Genomic DNA, 15,647 nt, shown 5'->3' with positions numbered 1-15,647 from the left:
TCAAATAAAGACTGTTTGAATAAAAATTTGGGAAATTTTTCTTAGTTTCCACCTTAACATTTTCCTTTAAAATGACAACCTTTATACAAATGTTACATGAATTAATTGATGGATTTTAGAACAATTCTGAAGTGGAGAGAGTAGGTAAAAATGGCACAAAATGGAAATCTTGCAAGTTTATGAAAGCCTTTGAGAATAAAGGTAAAGCATTAAGAAGTTTGTCAATTTTATAAATAAATTATATCTATATTTAAAAGCAGATGGGGGACCCTAAGCTATTCTCCAAGAAATTAGATTCTGTTTTTTTAGGCGATTAAATAAGAATATTTCGAAAAAAAAATATTTTAGAATTTAAATTGAGGATCATTTTTTCATATAACTTTTATTAAAACGATCTCTCATTTCTAGGACATTCGAACTTTTGGGACTGGTAACTAATCTTTAGTATCTGTCTAACCCTGTTTGCCTTGCAATGTTGCAAAATCACACAAAATAACCTTAAAAAGTAAAAAATGCAAAATTTACCTCTCGTAGCAAAAAAAAATGCTTAACAGTTTTTATTCCTATACTGTTACATAGCCCTGGAAATTTACTTTAAATTAGGCAGCACTTTTCATGCTAACCACCATTCCCAATCGAGAATATTTTTGTTTGCTCTGAATATTTAAAAAATGAAAAAACAATTACAATTTAAATATTTGCACATTTATACTATCTTTTTATTTTCTGTTTATTTGTGTTATTTTTTACATTTCCAACTAAAATGAACATTAAAGTATAGTATTTGTTCCGATACTATACTTTATCTTTTCTATCCTTGGGTAATGAATGAGACATCCTTTAATACTGAGGACTAAAAAAAAATGTTGCTTCAATCCTGAGTGACATTTTGGGGGAATCAGGGCTTTCACTTTATTAAAAATCGATTTTTTTTTTTGTCTAACTTTGCCATCATCTGAAAGCTAGTAAATATATTTTTACATGTGGAAAGCCTTTTTCTGTTTTTAATGTTTGCTAAAAATTAAACGCAATAAACTTTGCTGAGGTGGTGACATATACTGCATCTTAGAAAAATTGGTTCACACTGATAATTGAATGTAATGCTAAATGTTGAAAAATTAGTAAAAATCGATAAAAGCATAAATGTTGACTGTTTAGGGAGGTAAGTATGTAGGAACAACACAATCATTCATTATAGTGCAGAATAGTTAATAGTCAATAGATTGTAAAAAATAACAAAAATCAAGAAATACCTTATACCAAATGCAGTAAAATTAAATTATTTATCTTTTATGTGCTGAAACTGTTTAATTTGTTTTAGATCTGTTTATAACAAATAACTGGTTGCTTGTCGCTTAATCATTGGGGATTTAATTTGTTAAAAATTGTAAAAAAAAAAAAATCTATGGCTACCACTAACTCTAAATTTAAGAGTGCAACTTGAACTTAGGGTTAGTAGTAGAATAAGTCATTTGTTTACAATTTTACAGGAATTAAGTATGTACACCCGTGAAGCGATAAGCAGCCATTTGTTTATTTTTTTTATTCAGTACATAAAAACACTTTGAACAATATATTTTGAAATTAGAAAAATCTTAGTTTTAGCACATTAAATATATACAGGTTGGTAGATGATTATTACTTAGCATCGACAAGGTGTGCCTGATGACGGGTACTTTTGCTAGTATATATTGTGATACATTTATTAAAATGTATAATAAATTATTTTATTGATTTTTAGCCGAGAGGAGATATATTTTCAGTATATTTTATTCACTGTATCATTTTTTGTGCTAAAAGGATTCAATTCACGTCTGCTCGGTCACATTTTGTAAACAAAACAGAAGAAAAAAGGGGAGGAAGAGGCCTGCGAACAGGAGAAGGGAGAGACAGGGATACTGTGAATGAAGAGTGGAAAAAGAAAGAGAAAAGAAAGATAGAGAGAAATAAACCGTATATATAGAGAGAAACTGTGTAGAGAGAGAGAGAGAGAGAGAGGGGCCTGAAAAAAGTTGTCCAAGTATATTCCATAATTTTTTTTTAATTAATCCATAAGTTTCAGGGTATTTAAATTTTTTTTTACTATTGAGTTAAAACTTTGTGTAACAGAATACACAATTTGAAAAAAGTTATTTTATTTAGAAAGTGAAATGGGTACACATGATATATTTTAGAAATCAATGCATTCAAGAAAAAATTACACATTACTGTAAGGAGCAAAGCAATTTGATTTTCATTGAGTTGTTTATTCTAAAAGTAGAGATGTAAATTCTACTTTTTGTAATTCAGACAGTGAAATTTCACTTTTTTTTATAAGGGACAAATTTTTTTTTCTCTTCTTTTCTCTCTCTTTCTCTCTTTCTCTTTTCCCCTCTCTTTCTTTCTCTCTTCCTTTTTTTTCTCTCCGTCACGGTTTCTGATGTAGTAATAGATGTAATTGAAACCTGAATGGTGAGGGTTGAGAAATGATATGAAAACGAGAGAATAAATGTGTAATACGAATCTTAAAGGGGTAACTTCTTTATTTTATTTATTTTTGTTTTTTTTGTTTTTTGCTAAATTTAATTTATTACAGAAAGATTAAATCTGGACAGTATAAAAATGTGTGCAGATAAGTAATTTCTATGTAAAAAAAAAAAAAAATTGGTAGCAGGCCTGTTCACAGGCGAAAATTAGTGAAAATATAGAAGGAAGTAATAAAGATGAATTTGAGAGAAAAAGGAATAAAGACCTGACTAGAGAAAGGTTAGTTTGAAGTCAATTTCTAAACACCTTCAAGCGAATATCAGCATATAAAACAGACATTAAACTGAATTTGATGATTATTGTATTCAATTTTTTTTTTTTTTTTTTTTTGCTAAATGTATTAATTTATTTTTATATAGGGAAATATATATAGTTGACAATACATCCTGGCATAAAATTAGGGGTAAGTTAATTTTTTTTTTCCTATATTTCTAAGATGTTTCAAGAACATCATTAAGATTGAAAAAAAAACTAGTTTCGAATGATTCAAATTAATGATATTTCTTTTTTACATTTTATTAAAACATTTATTTTCTTTTACACTTTCTGAACAACAAAAAGAAAAATAAGTTTTGTAAATTTAAAATGTTATTCAAAATTTTTTTAATATTTATCAAGAGTCATATTTTAGTATTAACAAAATACTAGAGGACCCAAAAGTAATAGTTCAAAAAACAAAAAAATGTTGAATTGGCTTGTTAAAAAATGTTTTTCCTTTCTAATATTAAAAACTAAACCATTGGTTATTTTTGTGGGTAAAATTAAGTACAACCAAGGAAAAAAAATGTTGAATGTTAAAAGCAACAAGTCTTTACAAAGGAAGATAAAAATGGAGGTGTTGATTACTTCAAGTTAGATTGGAAACTGTCTTTGCATTCTTGTACAGAAAATTTAGCTTTCTGTACAAAAGTGAGCTGACACCAGTACACAAGGGGACAGAAAGACACCAGTACACAAGGGGACAGAAAGGTCAGTGGGTTATGTTTGGAATGTTGTTTGAATCGAATCATGATACATATTTGTTTACCTTGCCATTCACTTTGTCCAACGGATCACATGTGCTGTTTGTCAGCCCTATGTCTTTAAATATGACGATATAATTCCAAATGAAAAAATGTTATTTTTAGTATCGGAAACAGTAAAAGGGATAAAGAGAAGAGATTTATTTTTAGTTAATGCTTTTTGCATATTTTAAGAAGGAAAAAGTTTTAGGTTTGAGATTGTAATATTTAATTGAAGTTGGTGTCCTAACAAAAAATATTGTTTAAAAAATAAAGGATAGAATGAAGATTTTACTAGCATATAAATCTAACATGATGTTCAGGATAGATTTCATATTTTTTTTGAGTTTCTTTGATTCCAGATTCATTTGAAGTATCGGTTATAGTCAGCTAACATACTTCCTAACTTCTGGCATAGCGCTATTTGAAGAGGTGACAAAGCAAATCATCAGTTCTTTCGCTTTTGCTGTTCTTCAGTATTTCTATTGTGAAGCAATTTATTGAAATAAAATATAAGGAAAGGACATCATTGAAAAATATACAATGAAAATTAACAAAATTATACAGATAAAAAAAGTCATTTTTTGCACTTTTTAAATAGTTCATTATTTAAAAATTTTTTAAATGTTTTCAATAATTCTTATAAAAAAAAAGAACTAATTTCAATAATTCCTAATTAAAATAAGACCGAAAAAACTTTTCAGTGATTATTAAATAAAAAATGAAAGATCAGAAAAACGTAATAATTAAAAAAAAAAAAGTACATGTACATGGGAGATATAGGTGTGAAAGAAAAAAACTAAGGAACTGATTTGCCTTGTCACTGCTTCTGGTAGCACTACATCAGAAGTTAGGAAGTATGTTAGCTGACTATAACCAAAGTATCTAATAGTGTGTTGGAAGACACCATACAAGTCATCAAATAAAAGAAATTGAAAAATTCTAGAGTTGCTGACTCCTTAAATTTCTGATCAGTTAATGCTAATTAAGTCAAAGACCTAGTAAATTCTCATTCCTTATCTCTGAGGATTTCAATTTTTCTCTATATCACTATAAAAGGCTCCGTTTCAGTCTTGACAGGGTTCTGTGTGAAATTTTTGTAGCAAGAGTTGCACAATCACCAACCACATCTCTCCTGAGTTTGCACTGTTTTATTCCAGTGGCAAGTAGAAATTCAGGACAACTGAAAACAATGCAGCAATAAGTGGAGAGCACATACAGTGCCTAGTATTCCCAAATGGTCACCTATCTGGTGATGATGGGTGATTATTTAGATCTTGCAAACAGCTTGCTTGTCCCCAATATCTAGTTTAAAATGGAACTGAAATCATAACTAAAGTCTGGAGTTTAGATGTCTGTCATCCCAAAACATTTGGTGAATGGTAGATTTTCGGACAACCAGGTAAAAGGTTATCTTCCATTTTGTTTGAAGTTCTTCAGTCAACAAATTTCTCAATTGCATAGGAAAGTGTCTGTATAATATCCTTTTCTTTTATTTTCTTTTTTTTTTTCAAATGTTTTGAGTACTTGGGCCTCTGTTTTGTTCATATTTAGTTACACAACTCTTACCTTTTTGCACAAGTTTCACATGTGCATAAAAATTAGAAAACTGAATTTGTTTTTCTAATTTTATAAGTTTTAGTCTATTGCCACAACAGACTCGTACAGTTATGGCTCTTTTTGAGTTAAGTTTAGATTTTTTTTTTAATGACCCTTGGTTTGTTTTCAACTTGTATCCACACCTTCACATGTATTTCATCTCTTTTTTTTTGTACCTTTGAACTTTCCTGTCTGGAGCAATTTTGTTTTTGTTAATTTCAAGTTTTGTATTTACTCTAAGAATAAATAAATAGGATCATAACAAGAAATGGTGCATCCCACCCCTGGAAAAAAAATGTGATTCTACTTTTTTCCTCCTCCACATAATTCCATATGAATACGCATGTGAAAAGAAAAACAACAAAAAGAAAAGCAATTATTTTAGAGTGAGTGATCAGTTTTGCCTATATTTTGAATGTAAAATGGTCTCCTATTTCAGGGCGATTTGAGCATTTCAGGACAGTTAACAAAACTTTTTACCACCAACCAACAAGATCAAATTGCTACCAGTTAGGATTAGACTAGAAGATTTTTTTTTTTTTTTTTTCAAAACATTCATTACAATGAATGTTTTGAAAAAAAATTTGTCAAAAAATTATTTATTGGAATGTTTTAAAAAAAATTATTTATTGGAGAAAAAATATTTTGGAAAAAAAAAAAAAAAGTGCATCTATATTTGGAAATTTGATTAAGTGTTTTTGTCTTTAATATTTTATCTTCACAGAAATTCCAAGATAATTTAGCAAACAGAACCAAAATTGACTTAACGTCAATAAGTGAGACTATAAAAAAATGTAGAAAATACCTGAAACATAATTGCTTAAGTCTGGCAAATTTAATAGCACCGTTCTCTCGTCTAACCATTGCTTCTTTTAACTAGCTCTCTTCTGAAAGCATCCCAATGACCACACGTGCCTCCACCCCACTCCCCCATCTTTTTAATTATTTATTTTGGAATTTCATTTTATTTTCTATTATTTTATTTGAAGATTTTCAAATTTGTTTCCATCTTTTATTGCAGGTTCTCAAATGCTTATGTCAATGAAAATAATCTCATTAGCTTTTGATATCAGTAACTGTGCTATCGATTATCTGCCCGACATGTGGCAATATATGGGTTATATCTTCAATGTAGGAACTGTGATATTTGGGCCCTGGATCAATTACCATGAATATTGTAAAATAACCAAACAACATTTACGCCCATTGGTGAGTATGTGTGTGTGCGCATATATATATATATATATTGTATGCTAGGCTATACACAAACCAAACATTGACAAATTTGACGAAATGCATAACCACCTTGAATTTACAGGAGCATTTAAAAAAACCTACATATTGTTGATGCTCACAAGCACAGCAATCCTTTTTAAAAATGTATTATTTAATATAAGTCAAAATCTGATGTAGCGCAATTCTTTTTGCTATTAAATCTTTTGTATCTGTCTTATTTTAAGTTTTGTTTGGGTGGGTGTAAGTTTGGATGTGTGAACCTCCTAAATGGTAAAATTAACAAAATAATAATGTACCCATATCATTCATGTTGCCATATATATATATATAGATATGAATATTCCAAAATTTATTATGATCTGTTCATTAGTTTATCCTATACAATGAAATATATAACCTTTCTTTATATGTATGCTTAAATATTAAAATTTATACAAAAAAGTGTCCATATTACCCACTGTATTATCTAGAATATATATTCCAGTATTTATAATGATCTGTTCATTAGTTTATAAGATTATGCTACAGATGCATTTATAATTATCAAAAATGTAAAAAGGTTATTAGATAATAATACACATATTACTTATTGTTATGTTTATTTATTTTTTTTATTTCCTATTTTCAGAGTTTTTCATGGCTGCTGAAAATATTAAGAAGCTTTTTTGCGGCTTTGTTATGTTTAGTGATATCTTCTTGTCTTCTGGTATGGATAATTTTAGACCATCATTGGAAGTAAGTACTTAAATGTGCATGTGTATAGAGTTGCTTTATATATATATATATATATATATATATATATATATATATATATATACTAGCTGTACCCTGCTACATGTTGCTGTGGTTCAATTTAGTGTAATGGAAAAATCTAATAAAAAGAGAAAATGCATGTTTCTTATATTCTTAGTACAGCAATCCACTCCAAAAGTGTTAAAAAAAAAAAAAAAAAAAAAATGAAAATGGAAAAAAAATGGTACTCCTGCAGAATCTGACCCGAATCCTTAGGAGTTTCCATCAATCATGGCTTGGACTTGACCAGCAGTCATTGGATTAAGCCGAACATTCCTATAATGTTGAAATGGTTAATCGAGTGTGTGTGCGTTTTTGTAATCAAAAATGTTACTTTTCAATTAATATTTTTTTGGGGGAGGGGGGGTACTATACACAGATTCGAAAAGTTGTCCAAAAACAAACAAACAAATGAAAGCAAAGGTAAGGTAAGTTACGTTTCTACATAACTGGATAATTTTTTTGTGTTTTTATTTAATGTAAAAGGTTTAATGGGCTCGGAAAAGCAGTGTTTATCGATGTATTTGAAAAAAATAAATGGTCATGGACTCTGTTGAATATGTTAAGTTTGGGAAAATAAGTAAAAAAAATTATACAAAACAGTGTAAGAAACCCACCGAATACATGTGACCATGAATAAACACCCTCAACCTCCCCATATTAAGAACGGCTTTAGGAATAAACACCCTCAATCTTCCAATGTTAAGAATGGCTTTCAGAATAAAGACCCCTAACCTCCCCATGTAAACGGCTTATGGAATAAATACCCCCGTCCTCCCCATGTTAAGAACCGCTTTCAGAATAAACAACCCCTACCTACCCATGTTAAAAATTATGGAGGTGGACCTAAAGTAAAAATTTAGCTTTTTTTTTTTTTTTTTTTTTCAATTATAAAAACAGGATGCACACAATAGAGAAAACAAAAAAAGAAAAAAGTAAACAACACTTCTAATTGAAAAAAATAATATATAAAGAAAAAGGCAGGCTGCAAAACAAACCCCCCCCCCATCCCCCGAAATAATGCAATGGTTCTGGTAATCAGCTCGGCTGAAATCAGAAACTTTCCTCAACACCAACACCGTCTAGGAAAGTTTTTTTAATATGGTAATATTTTTTATTTTTTAATATTAAAAAGTTTGTTTAATATGGTAATAGTTGTAACAGTTTAGTATTTAAAAACAGTTGGGTTTTGCACAAAGAAAAAGTAGGAATGGGTGGTTCTTTTTTTTTTTTTAATTATAAAAAAAAATAGAGAAAATAAAAAAGTAAACAACATCGCTAATTGAAAAAAATAATATATAAAAGAGAAAGTCAGGCTGCAAAACAAAAAAAGAAAACGAAATAATGCAATGGTTCTGGTAATCAGCTCGGCTGAAATCAGAAACTTTCCTCAACACCAACACCGTCTAGGAAAGTTTTTTTAATATGGTAATATTTTTTATTTTTTAATATTAAAAAGTTTGTTTAATATGGTAATAGTTGTAACAGTTTAGTATTTAAAAACGGTTGGGTTTTGCACAAAGAAAAAGTAGGAATGGGTGGTTCTTTTTTTTTTTTAATTATAAAAAAAAATAGAGAAAATAAAAAAGTAAACAACATCGCTAATTGAAAAAAATAATATATAAAAGAGAAAGTCAGGCTGCAAAACAAAAAAAGAAAACGAAATAATGCAATGGTTTATGATATTTATCGGTGAGGAAAACCGCTAAACATGCATAGTCAGAATCATTATTTTTCATCATTTCAAAATGGTAAACCGGAAGTATTTCTGGTAATCAGCTTGGCTAAAATCGGAAACTTTCTCGACGAATAAAAATTTTTTTTTTTTTTTTTTTTTTTTTATATGGTAATATTTTTTACTTTTTAATATTTAAAAGCACAGTTAAATTATAAACACCCACTGTTATAAAATTTTACGGAAAACGGGCTTGTAAATTTCTAGTTTATCAATTTTGAACAAACCAGATGTTTGATTTTTATATATATATACATATATATATATATAGATAGATAGATAGATTTACAGATTAATATGAAGTTCAGTTTCAGATTAAAATATGCTTCTTTTTTTTTTTTTTTAAGGTAGGTATAAATATACAAGGGTACATAAATTCTATGTGGATAATGGTTTATTTGTACATTCAAAGTTTAACCATACTGACGATGGGTGATACCCAGAAACATGGATAATTTTCATGCATGTAAAAAATTTAATAAATCTTTCAATAAAAAGATATTTAAATATTTAATAAATAAAATTAATAACAATAACAAAATACATCACCCAAAAAAGGGGCAATGCAAATGAGCAAAGTACAGGTAACTCCCTCACCACTTAAGCAAAACAAATACAACAGAATCCAAATAAAAATAATAATAAATAAACCCAATAGGTCTTGCATTTAAAAGCGATAAAGTTGTGCATACAAATTTGACAAATTAGCTCAGTGGTAAAACATCAGGCTGCCGATTGGGCAGTTATAAGTTCTATCCTTGTTAAAAGTTTAGCCATGCTGACGACAGATGATACCTAGAAACACATGTTCATAGTTAACTTTTATGCGCACAAAAATATTTAATAAATATTTAAATAAAAAATATATTTAAGCATTTAATAAAATTAATAATATATATGCAAACCTAGAAAACAAAATATTTAATAACACTATAAAACAATCAATTTTCCTATGCTATTTTGATGATATTCTTATTTTAGCCAACAATAATGACCAAGTATACAAACTACAAGATATTTTTAAAAAACTGTTCTTAAATTTACTGTAGAACTAAACATAATCAAATCCCATTCCTTGTTCTCATTGACACCTAATAATAATACACTCGACATTTATTTAAAAAAAACTACCAACATAAACTGTAGTTTCTTAAATTACAAAAGCGAATGACCTGACCATTACAAAGTCGCCAATCTTAAAAACCTACTAAACAATGCAAAACTAATCTCCTTCACCAAAAAAATACTATTGAATTAAAAAAACAAAAAAAAAAACTATATAACAAGTTCTTATTAATAACAGATTACTGATTATCTTCAAGTTCATCATCCCCAGGTTTAACTGTTATAATATAAAAATAGTTTACGTTAAAAAAAAAAGTTTTTATTTGAACTGTTTTTGCTTCTTAATCAAACATTATTAAAATAGTCTTTGAACTTTTATAATAAAAATATATTTATTAAACAAGGCTTTACATTTTTTTTTTTTTTAATCCAACATAAAAAAAATTATCCAATCCAAAATATTTTCAAAAGTTCAAATAAAAGCTATTTTTATGTTTTTAAATTACTTTAAAATATATTTTAGATTATTTGCTTGTAGTAAAAAAAAAAAACTATTTCAAAATGAGAAATGAAAAACTTTACTATTGGAAAAATAAACTTGGGAAAGATTTTTTTATGGTCGTCACCATTCAGTCGAGAAAACCTTTGTGAACATAGGGATGCTGAACTTGAAGAGAACTGAATTAACTAATTATATCTTTGACAAGCAAATTGGATTAATTATTTGAATCTTTTAAAAAAGATTATTAATAATAATATCCAGTATAATAATTCAAACTATTAGTTAACTCTCGTACAATCAAATGTAACCAAACTTTAGATGAAAAAGCTTGAAAAAAAATGGTACACTGATTCATTATCTCTTACTGACTGCAATAATAAAATAAGACTAAATGAATTTAAGCAATTCTTCCATAAAACATTAGAAAGAACCAATATTATACAAGATCAGCTTCGATACTCTTTTGGAGAATGCGATTCCAATAATAATAATAATAAAGCAGTTACTAAATTGGTATTACTACCACTATTTTCCGTAAGCTCGCTATGCACATGGTAAATTTTAGTTTAATTTAGCAGCATTTAAAAAATATAACTGCCCTCTCTTCACTGATTTAAGGAACATTTTAATTAACAGCATGAAAATATTGGACTCAAAAATTAATGTTAAATTAAAAATACTGAAGCTATCTTTATTAAAACCCAGGTTTTAATAAAAATAGCTTCAAGTATTTGCAATAAATAACATTACATAAAATAAAAACTAGTAACAATATTTATTGTAAATAGAATTTATTCTGGGATGCTAATTTTGCTGTTTTGGAATATAAATTGTAATGTTTTTTCCATAACTACAACAGCTTGTTGACATTTAACAACCTTACACACAGCATTGTTTGTTTGTTTGTTTTTTCTTCTTTATAATATTATCTTTTTCTCCAGTTTTTCTTTTTTTTTTTTTTGTTCATTGTCATCTGAAGATGATTTGACATAGAATTGAAAGTACTTGAGCATATAAAGCCTTTTTTTTTTTTTTTTTTTTTTTTAATTAAACAGACTAGGAAAATCGAAGAAATAAAAAGAATCAGATTAATTAAAGACTTCTGTTGCATTCACCAATGTATTCTTCAATATATATATTATTAGCAATTACTAGCATTTCAGCCCGGGTGTTTGGCGGTGTATGCTGAGCAAAAAAACAAAACAAAAAAAAAGCGGTAAATTTTTTTCACTTTGACCTCTTAAAATTTATTGTTTTGGGCTCAAATCAAGTTAAGTACTATGGTACTTCCTTTACTGAGTCTCATTCTATTTAAAAAAAAAAAAATGTGCCAATCGTGCAAGACATATCAGATTTGAACTGACAATATTTGTCAACAAGATCAAATGTATACTTTTGTTGTATCCACGAGTGAACCACCCCACATGGTTAATACCAGCAGAATCAAGAGAAAAAAACAGTAATATCTTTGAAAAAAAAATTAAATGATTTTATTCATTTAATAAAGACAAATTATTTAAAATTATTTGGTGTTTAAAATGCTCTAAATAAAATGATGTGTTTTTATATATTTTTCTTTTCATATTTCTGCAGAGAACCAATATGATGTCTGTATGAAATATGTTCCCAGTCTTTGAAGAGTAGTGGTCAGATTACGTTTTTGTAGCAGAATATTAGTTCCTACCACGTCTTAATGTCACTAAGCAAAAATAGAATATCAGTCTAGATTATGTTTTTAAGATAATTAATTTGAAACAGATTTTTCTAAATGGCCGAATATGCATCAGTTGTAAGTTTAGTATATATGAAAGTAGATATCATTATTCTAGGAACAGATAATTATATTTAGGAATGAAATAGGAAATTATTATGAATGTTCAATGGTAAATTATATTGTGTGGTAATTATTGGTATATTTGTGAAATTTAATTTAGTTGTCTAGCCCATGCATCCATTTAGTTCATATATTAGTCATTGCTCTTTCTGCTTACTCGTAAAGTCTGTTCTTTCTATTGCTGTAAACACTTTCTCGAATCTGACACTATTCTCTATCTCTACAAATCTATCAGATCATGTATGAAGTATTGTTGTCATATTTGGGTTAGTGAATCTCTGTCCTATTTGAGGATTCTTGATAAATTGCAATAACATATTTGTAATTTGATTGGCCACACCTTTCTCTTATCTGCAAACTCTTTCTCACAAAGGTGATGTTGCTAGTCTTGGTCCTTTTTTTTATAAATACCATTATGACATATGTTCTTCAGAATTGTCTGATTTTTCATGCTTCTTTATTCCAGCTTGTTTGATGTGTCTGTCAAGTAGTCTCCATCAATTAACTGTTTTAATACCTCATTGTAAGACAGCTTTTTATTCCAGTAGCTTCTTTCTAAGAACTGCAAACCCGACGGAACTCTCTTCCTTCTGTTTTCCTCCTATAACCCTGGTCTTTTCAAAACTGGGATCAATGGTAATCTTTTTTTCTTTGTCAATAATCATCTTTCGTTCTTGATAGCTGCTTATATCAATATAAAGTGGCTTCATGTCTTGTCTCAAGTGATTTCCAAAGGGATGGGTGTAAAATGTCATCTATATATTTACATAACTTAGAAATTTCTTTAAACTGTATTTTTATTTGTTGACTTGTTTCTGTTTCAGGTGGCTTTTGGCCTATCGAGATGCCATGTCATTCAGATTCAGTCATTATTTTGTCTGTTACTTGTCAGCTGTCTCCCTCACGCTGAATGGCCTTGGTGCAACAGAGTCAAATGGAGAAGTCAAATGGTAAGTTGAACAGTTTTAGTTCAATCAATAATCAACTCCTTACTTTATGAATTCATCAATGACTTCATGGGCATAAATTAAAAATAATATTTTGAGTAAATAAAAAATAAAAAAAATCCTCAATCACATTTCAACATTAACAAAATGGTTCAATATTAAAAAAAATACAATAAAATTTTCTAATATTACTTTTTGTTTTTTTTTTCTCATTTTTACTAAAGTTGATTAGTATAACTCTCAGTAGGTCCACATTCTTTTTAAATATCAAATGTTTGAAATACATAGCATCTATGGCAGGATGTCTCAAGTATCTATTCTGAGCCCAACTCTCTTCCTGATCTTCATAAATGATCTTCCAAATAATGTTCTATGCTGAGCACACAACTATTTATAGCAGAAGAGCACTGATGATCCAGATTTTTCTGACTTTGAGCATGTGATACAAGTGGCTTGTTGCTTTTTTTTAAGCCTCTAAAATCAAGCTTCCCTCTTTTCACAACCACCCCTTGGGTTCTCACTTCTTCCCAATCAAAATTAATGGTTTTCTTAAAGAAACCTCCTTCTGTTGCATTGTATCAATGTTCTCAATTACGGCATATCAACCATTTTGGGGGTTTATAAACAGCAAAACCAAATATCCTGCTCGTGTGCCCCTTGGCAGTGTCTCGAGTGATTTAAGTCGCGCTGTTCATCGCATCTGGAATTTAAGCTCTCTCAATGCCTAGCAATAGATGCAACTCTCATTTCTTTCTGGACAAATGAGTTTTATTCAGTCACCATGGTGTTCCACAGTTGAAGTCACGTCATCGCTTAGGAGGGTGGGGTGGGGGGGGGGTCTATTTTGCTATAGTTATAGCTACCATTTATTTTGATCTAGTTGTCTCCAAGAAGTCTGCCAATCTATATTCTCAGGGAATCAGAGACAGACTTTTCTGATCTGCTCTCTCTGATTCCCTGAATTAATCTTTCCCCAAAATATTGTTCCACAAATTGTTCTGTGACGTGACGATCCGTATCACTCTTTGTCATCAATTGCTCTGCCTATTCGACTTGTCTCTCTCTTTCCCCAAAATATTGTTCCACAAATTGTTCTGTGACGTGACGATCCGTATCACTCTTTGTCATCAATTGCTCTGCCTATTCGACTTGTCTCTCTCTAATTTTGTTGTGACACTTTTTTTTTATAAACAAACAACATGCCTGTGCTAATAACTTCTAATCTAAAAACAATGAGTTCAGTTCCTAATTCTATATATATTCCATTAACCACAACTGCCAGTCCGTTTATGGTCAGCCTATTATGGGACACTTCTTTAAGAAGTTTTTAGGGCTAACTTTCATCTTGGACTTGGAATGAAAGACTTACATCAAATTTTCTGCTAAGGTTTATGGAAAAATAGATCATTCTACTGCTCCAGAAGGAACATCTCCTCTTATGCAATTCTCTACCTTTTATGAGAACGAGATACATCCTAAGATGGTGTATTGTTGTCATATCTGGAGAAGTGCTGCTCGGTGCATTCATCCTTGTCTTGACAGTACAAAATTAATTCTGCCATCTAGTAAGAGAAGATCTCTTCTTATGCCTATAGCTTCTTTCACAAAAGAGACATTGCTAGCCTCTCTCTACTGTTTCAAATAATGTTTTTATAATTGATTCTTTGTAATATTTTTTGCATAAATGTGTATATTTTTTGCATTTTTTGTTGCATTATTATTATTCCCTGATTACACTAAGTTTCATATTCTCCAAGCATATGTATATGGGTCAATCGATTGTTTTTTGAAGACAGGTGTTCCATATTGCTTGCCATTTTAATTATATGTATTCTTTGATTTTTCTTTTGAAATATGTTTGATATCTATTTTTAAAGATCAATCTTATATTGTTTTATTTTTCATCTGCACCTGTACTAATCTGGCATAAGGCTACCAACTCTAAGCACTCGTTTATGTCATATAATACATTATGGTTACTAACCTGAAATATATATATATATATATATATATATATATATCTCACCATGTGGCCTTCTTTGTTTCTCCCTCTCTGTCTATTTTTATCTAGGCACTGACAGTTGAATAGATTGCAACAGGCCATTGTTAAAATAAACTGAAATTAAAATGCATGAAATAATTCTATTTATTTCTTATATTTTTTTAAAGTTATTTAAAAGATTGTTTTGTTGTTTACTCGGATAAAAGAAAACTGTTTAACATACCTTTTCTTACAAATTTGTTTGATTGCATTCAACTGTGTAAGTGTGTTGTATTTAAGTATGTCGGAAAGTTCCGGTCAGTTGAACCAGAATGAATCAGGGTGTCAGTTTTAATAAGGACAAAATATCTTTTTTTTTCTTATATATATATATATATATATATATATATATATATTGGGGGTTTTATT

The 15,647-nt window shown here is 29.0% G+C and overlaps 1 protein-coding gene across 2 annotated transcripts in view; it reads left to right on the top strand.

The window, feature by feature from the left end:
- Window positions 1–15,647, top strand: part of LOC145240445 (protein-serine O-palmitoleoyltransferase porcupine-like) — a 78,970-nt gene that overhangs the window by 43,004 nt on the left and 20,319 nt on the right. For both annotated transcript variants that reach the window (XM_080103983.1, XM_080103976.1), the window contains exons 4-7: window positions 2,886–2,929; window positions 6,148–6,335; window positions 6,991–7,097; window positions 13,115–13,240. In XM_080103983.1, coding sequence (XP_079960109.1) covers window positions 2,886–2,929; window positions 6,148–6,335; window positions 6,991–7,097; window positions 13,115–13,240 — 465 coding nt within the window. The remainder of the gene's footprint in view (window positions 1–2,885; window positions 2,930–6,147; window positions 6,336–6,990; window positions 7,098–13,114; window positions 13,241–15,647) is intronic.

The sequence above is a fragment of the Euprymna scolopes genome, chromosome 1 (assembly GCF_053919585.1).
Source record: "Euprymna scolopes isolate OS-2025 chromosome 1, ASM5391958v1, whole genome shotgun sequence".
In the NCBI taxonomy this organism is placed as follows: Eukaryota; Metazoa; Mollusca; class Cephalopoda; order Sepiida; family Sepiolidae; genus Euprymna; species Euprymna scolopes.
Note: the sequence above shows the minus strand (reverse complement) of the source record. Positions and strands in the feature narration are given on the sequence as shown.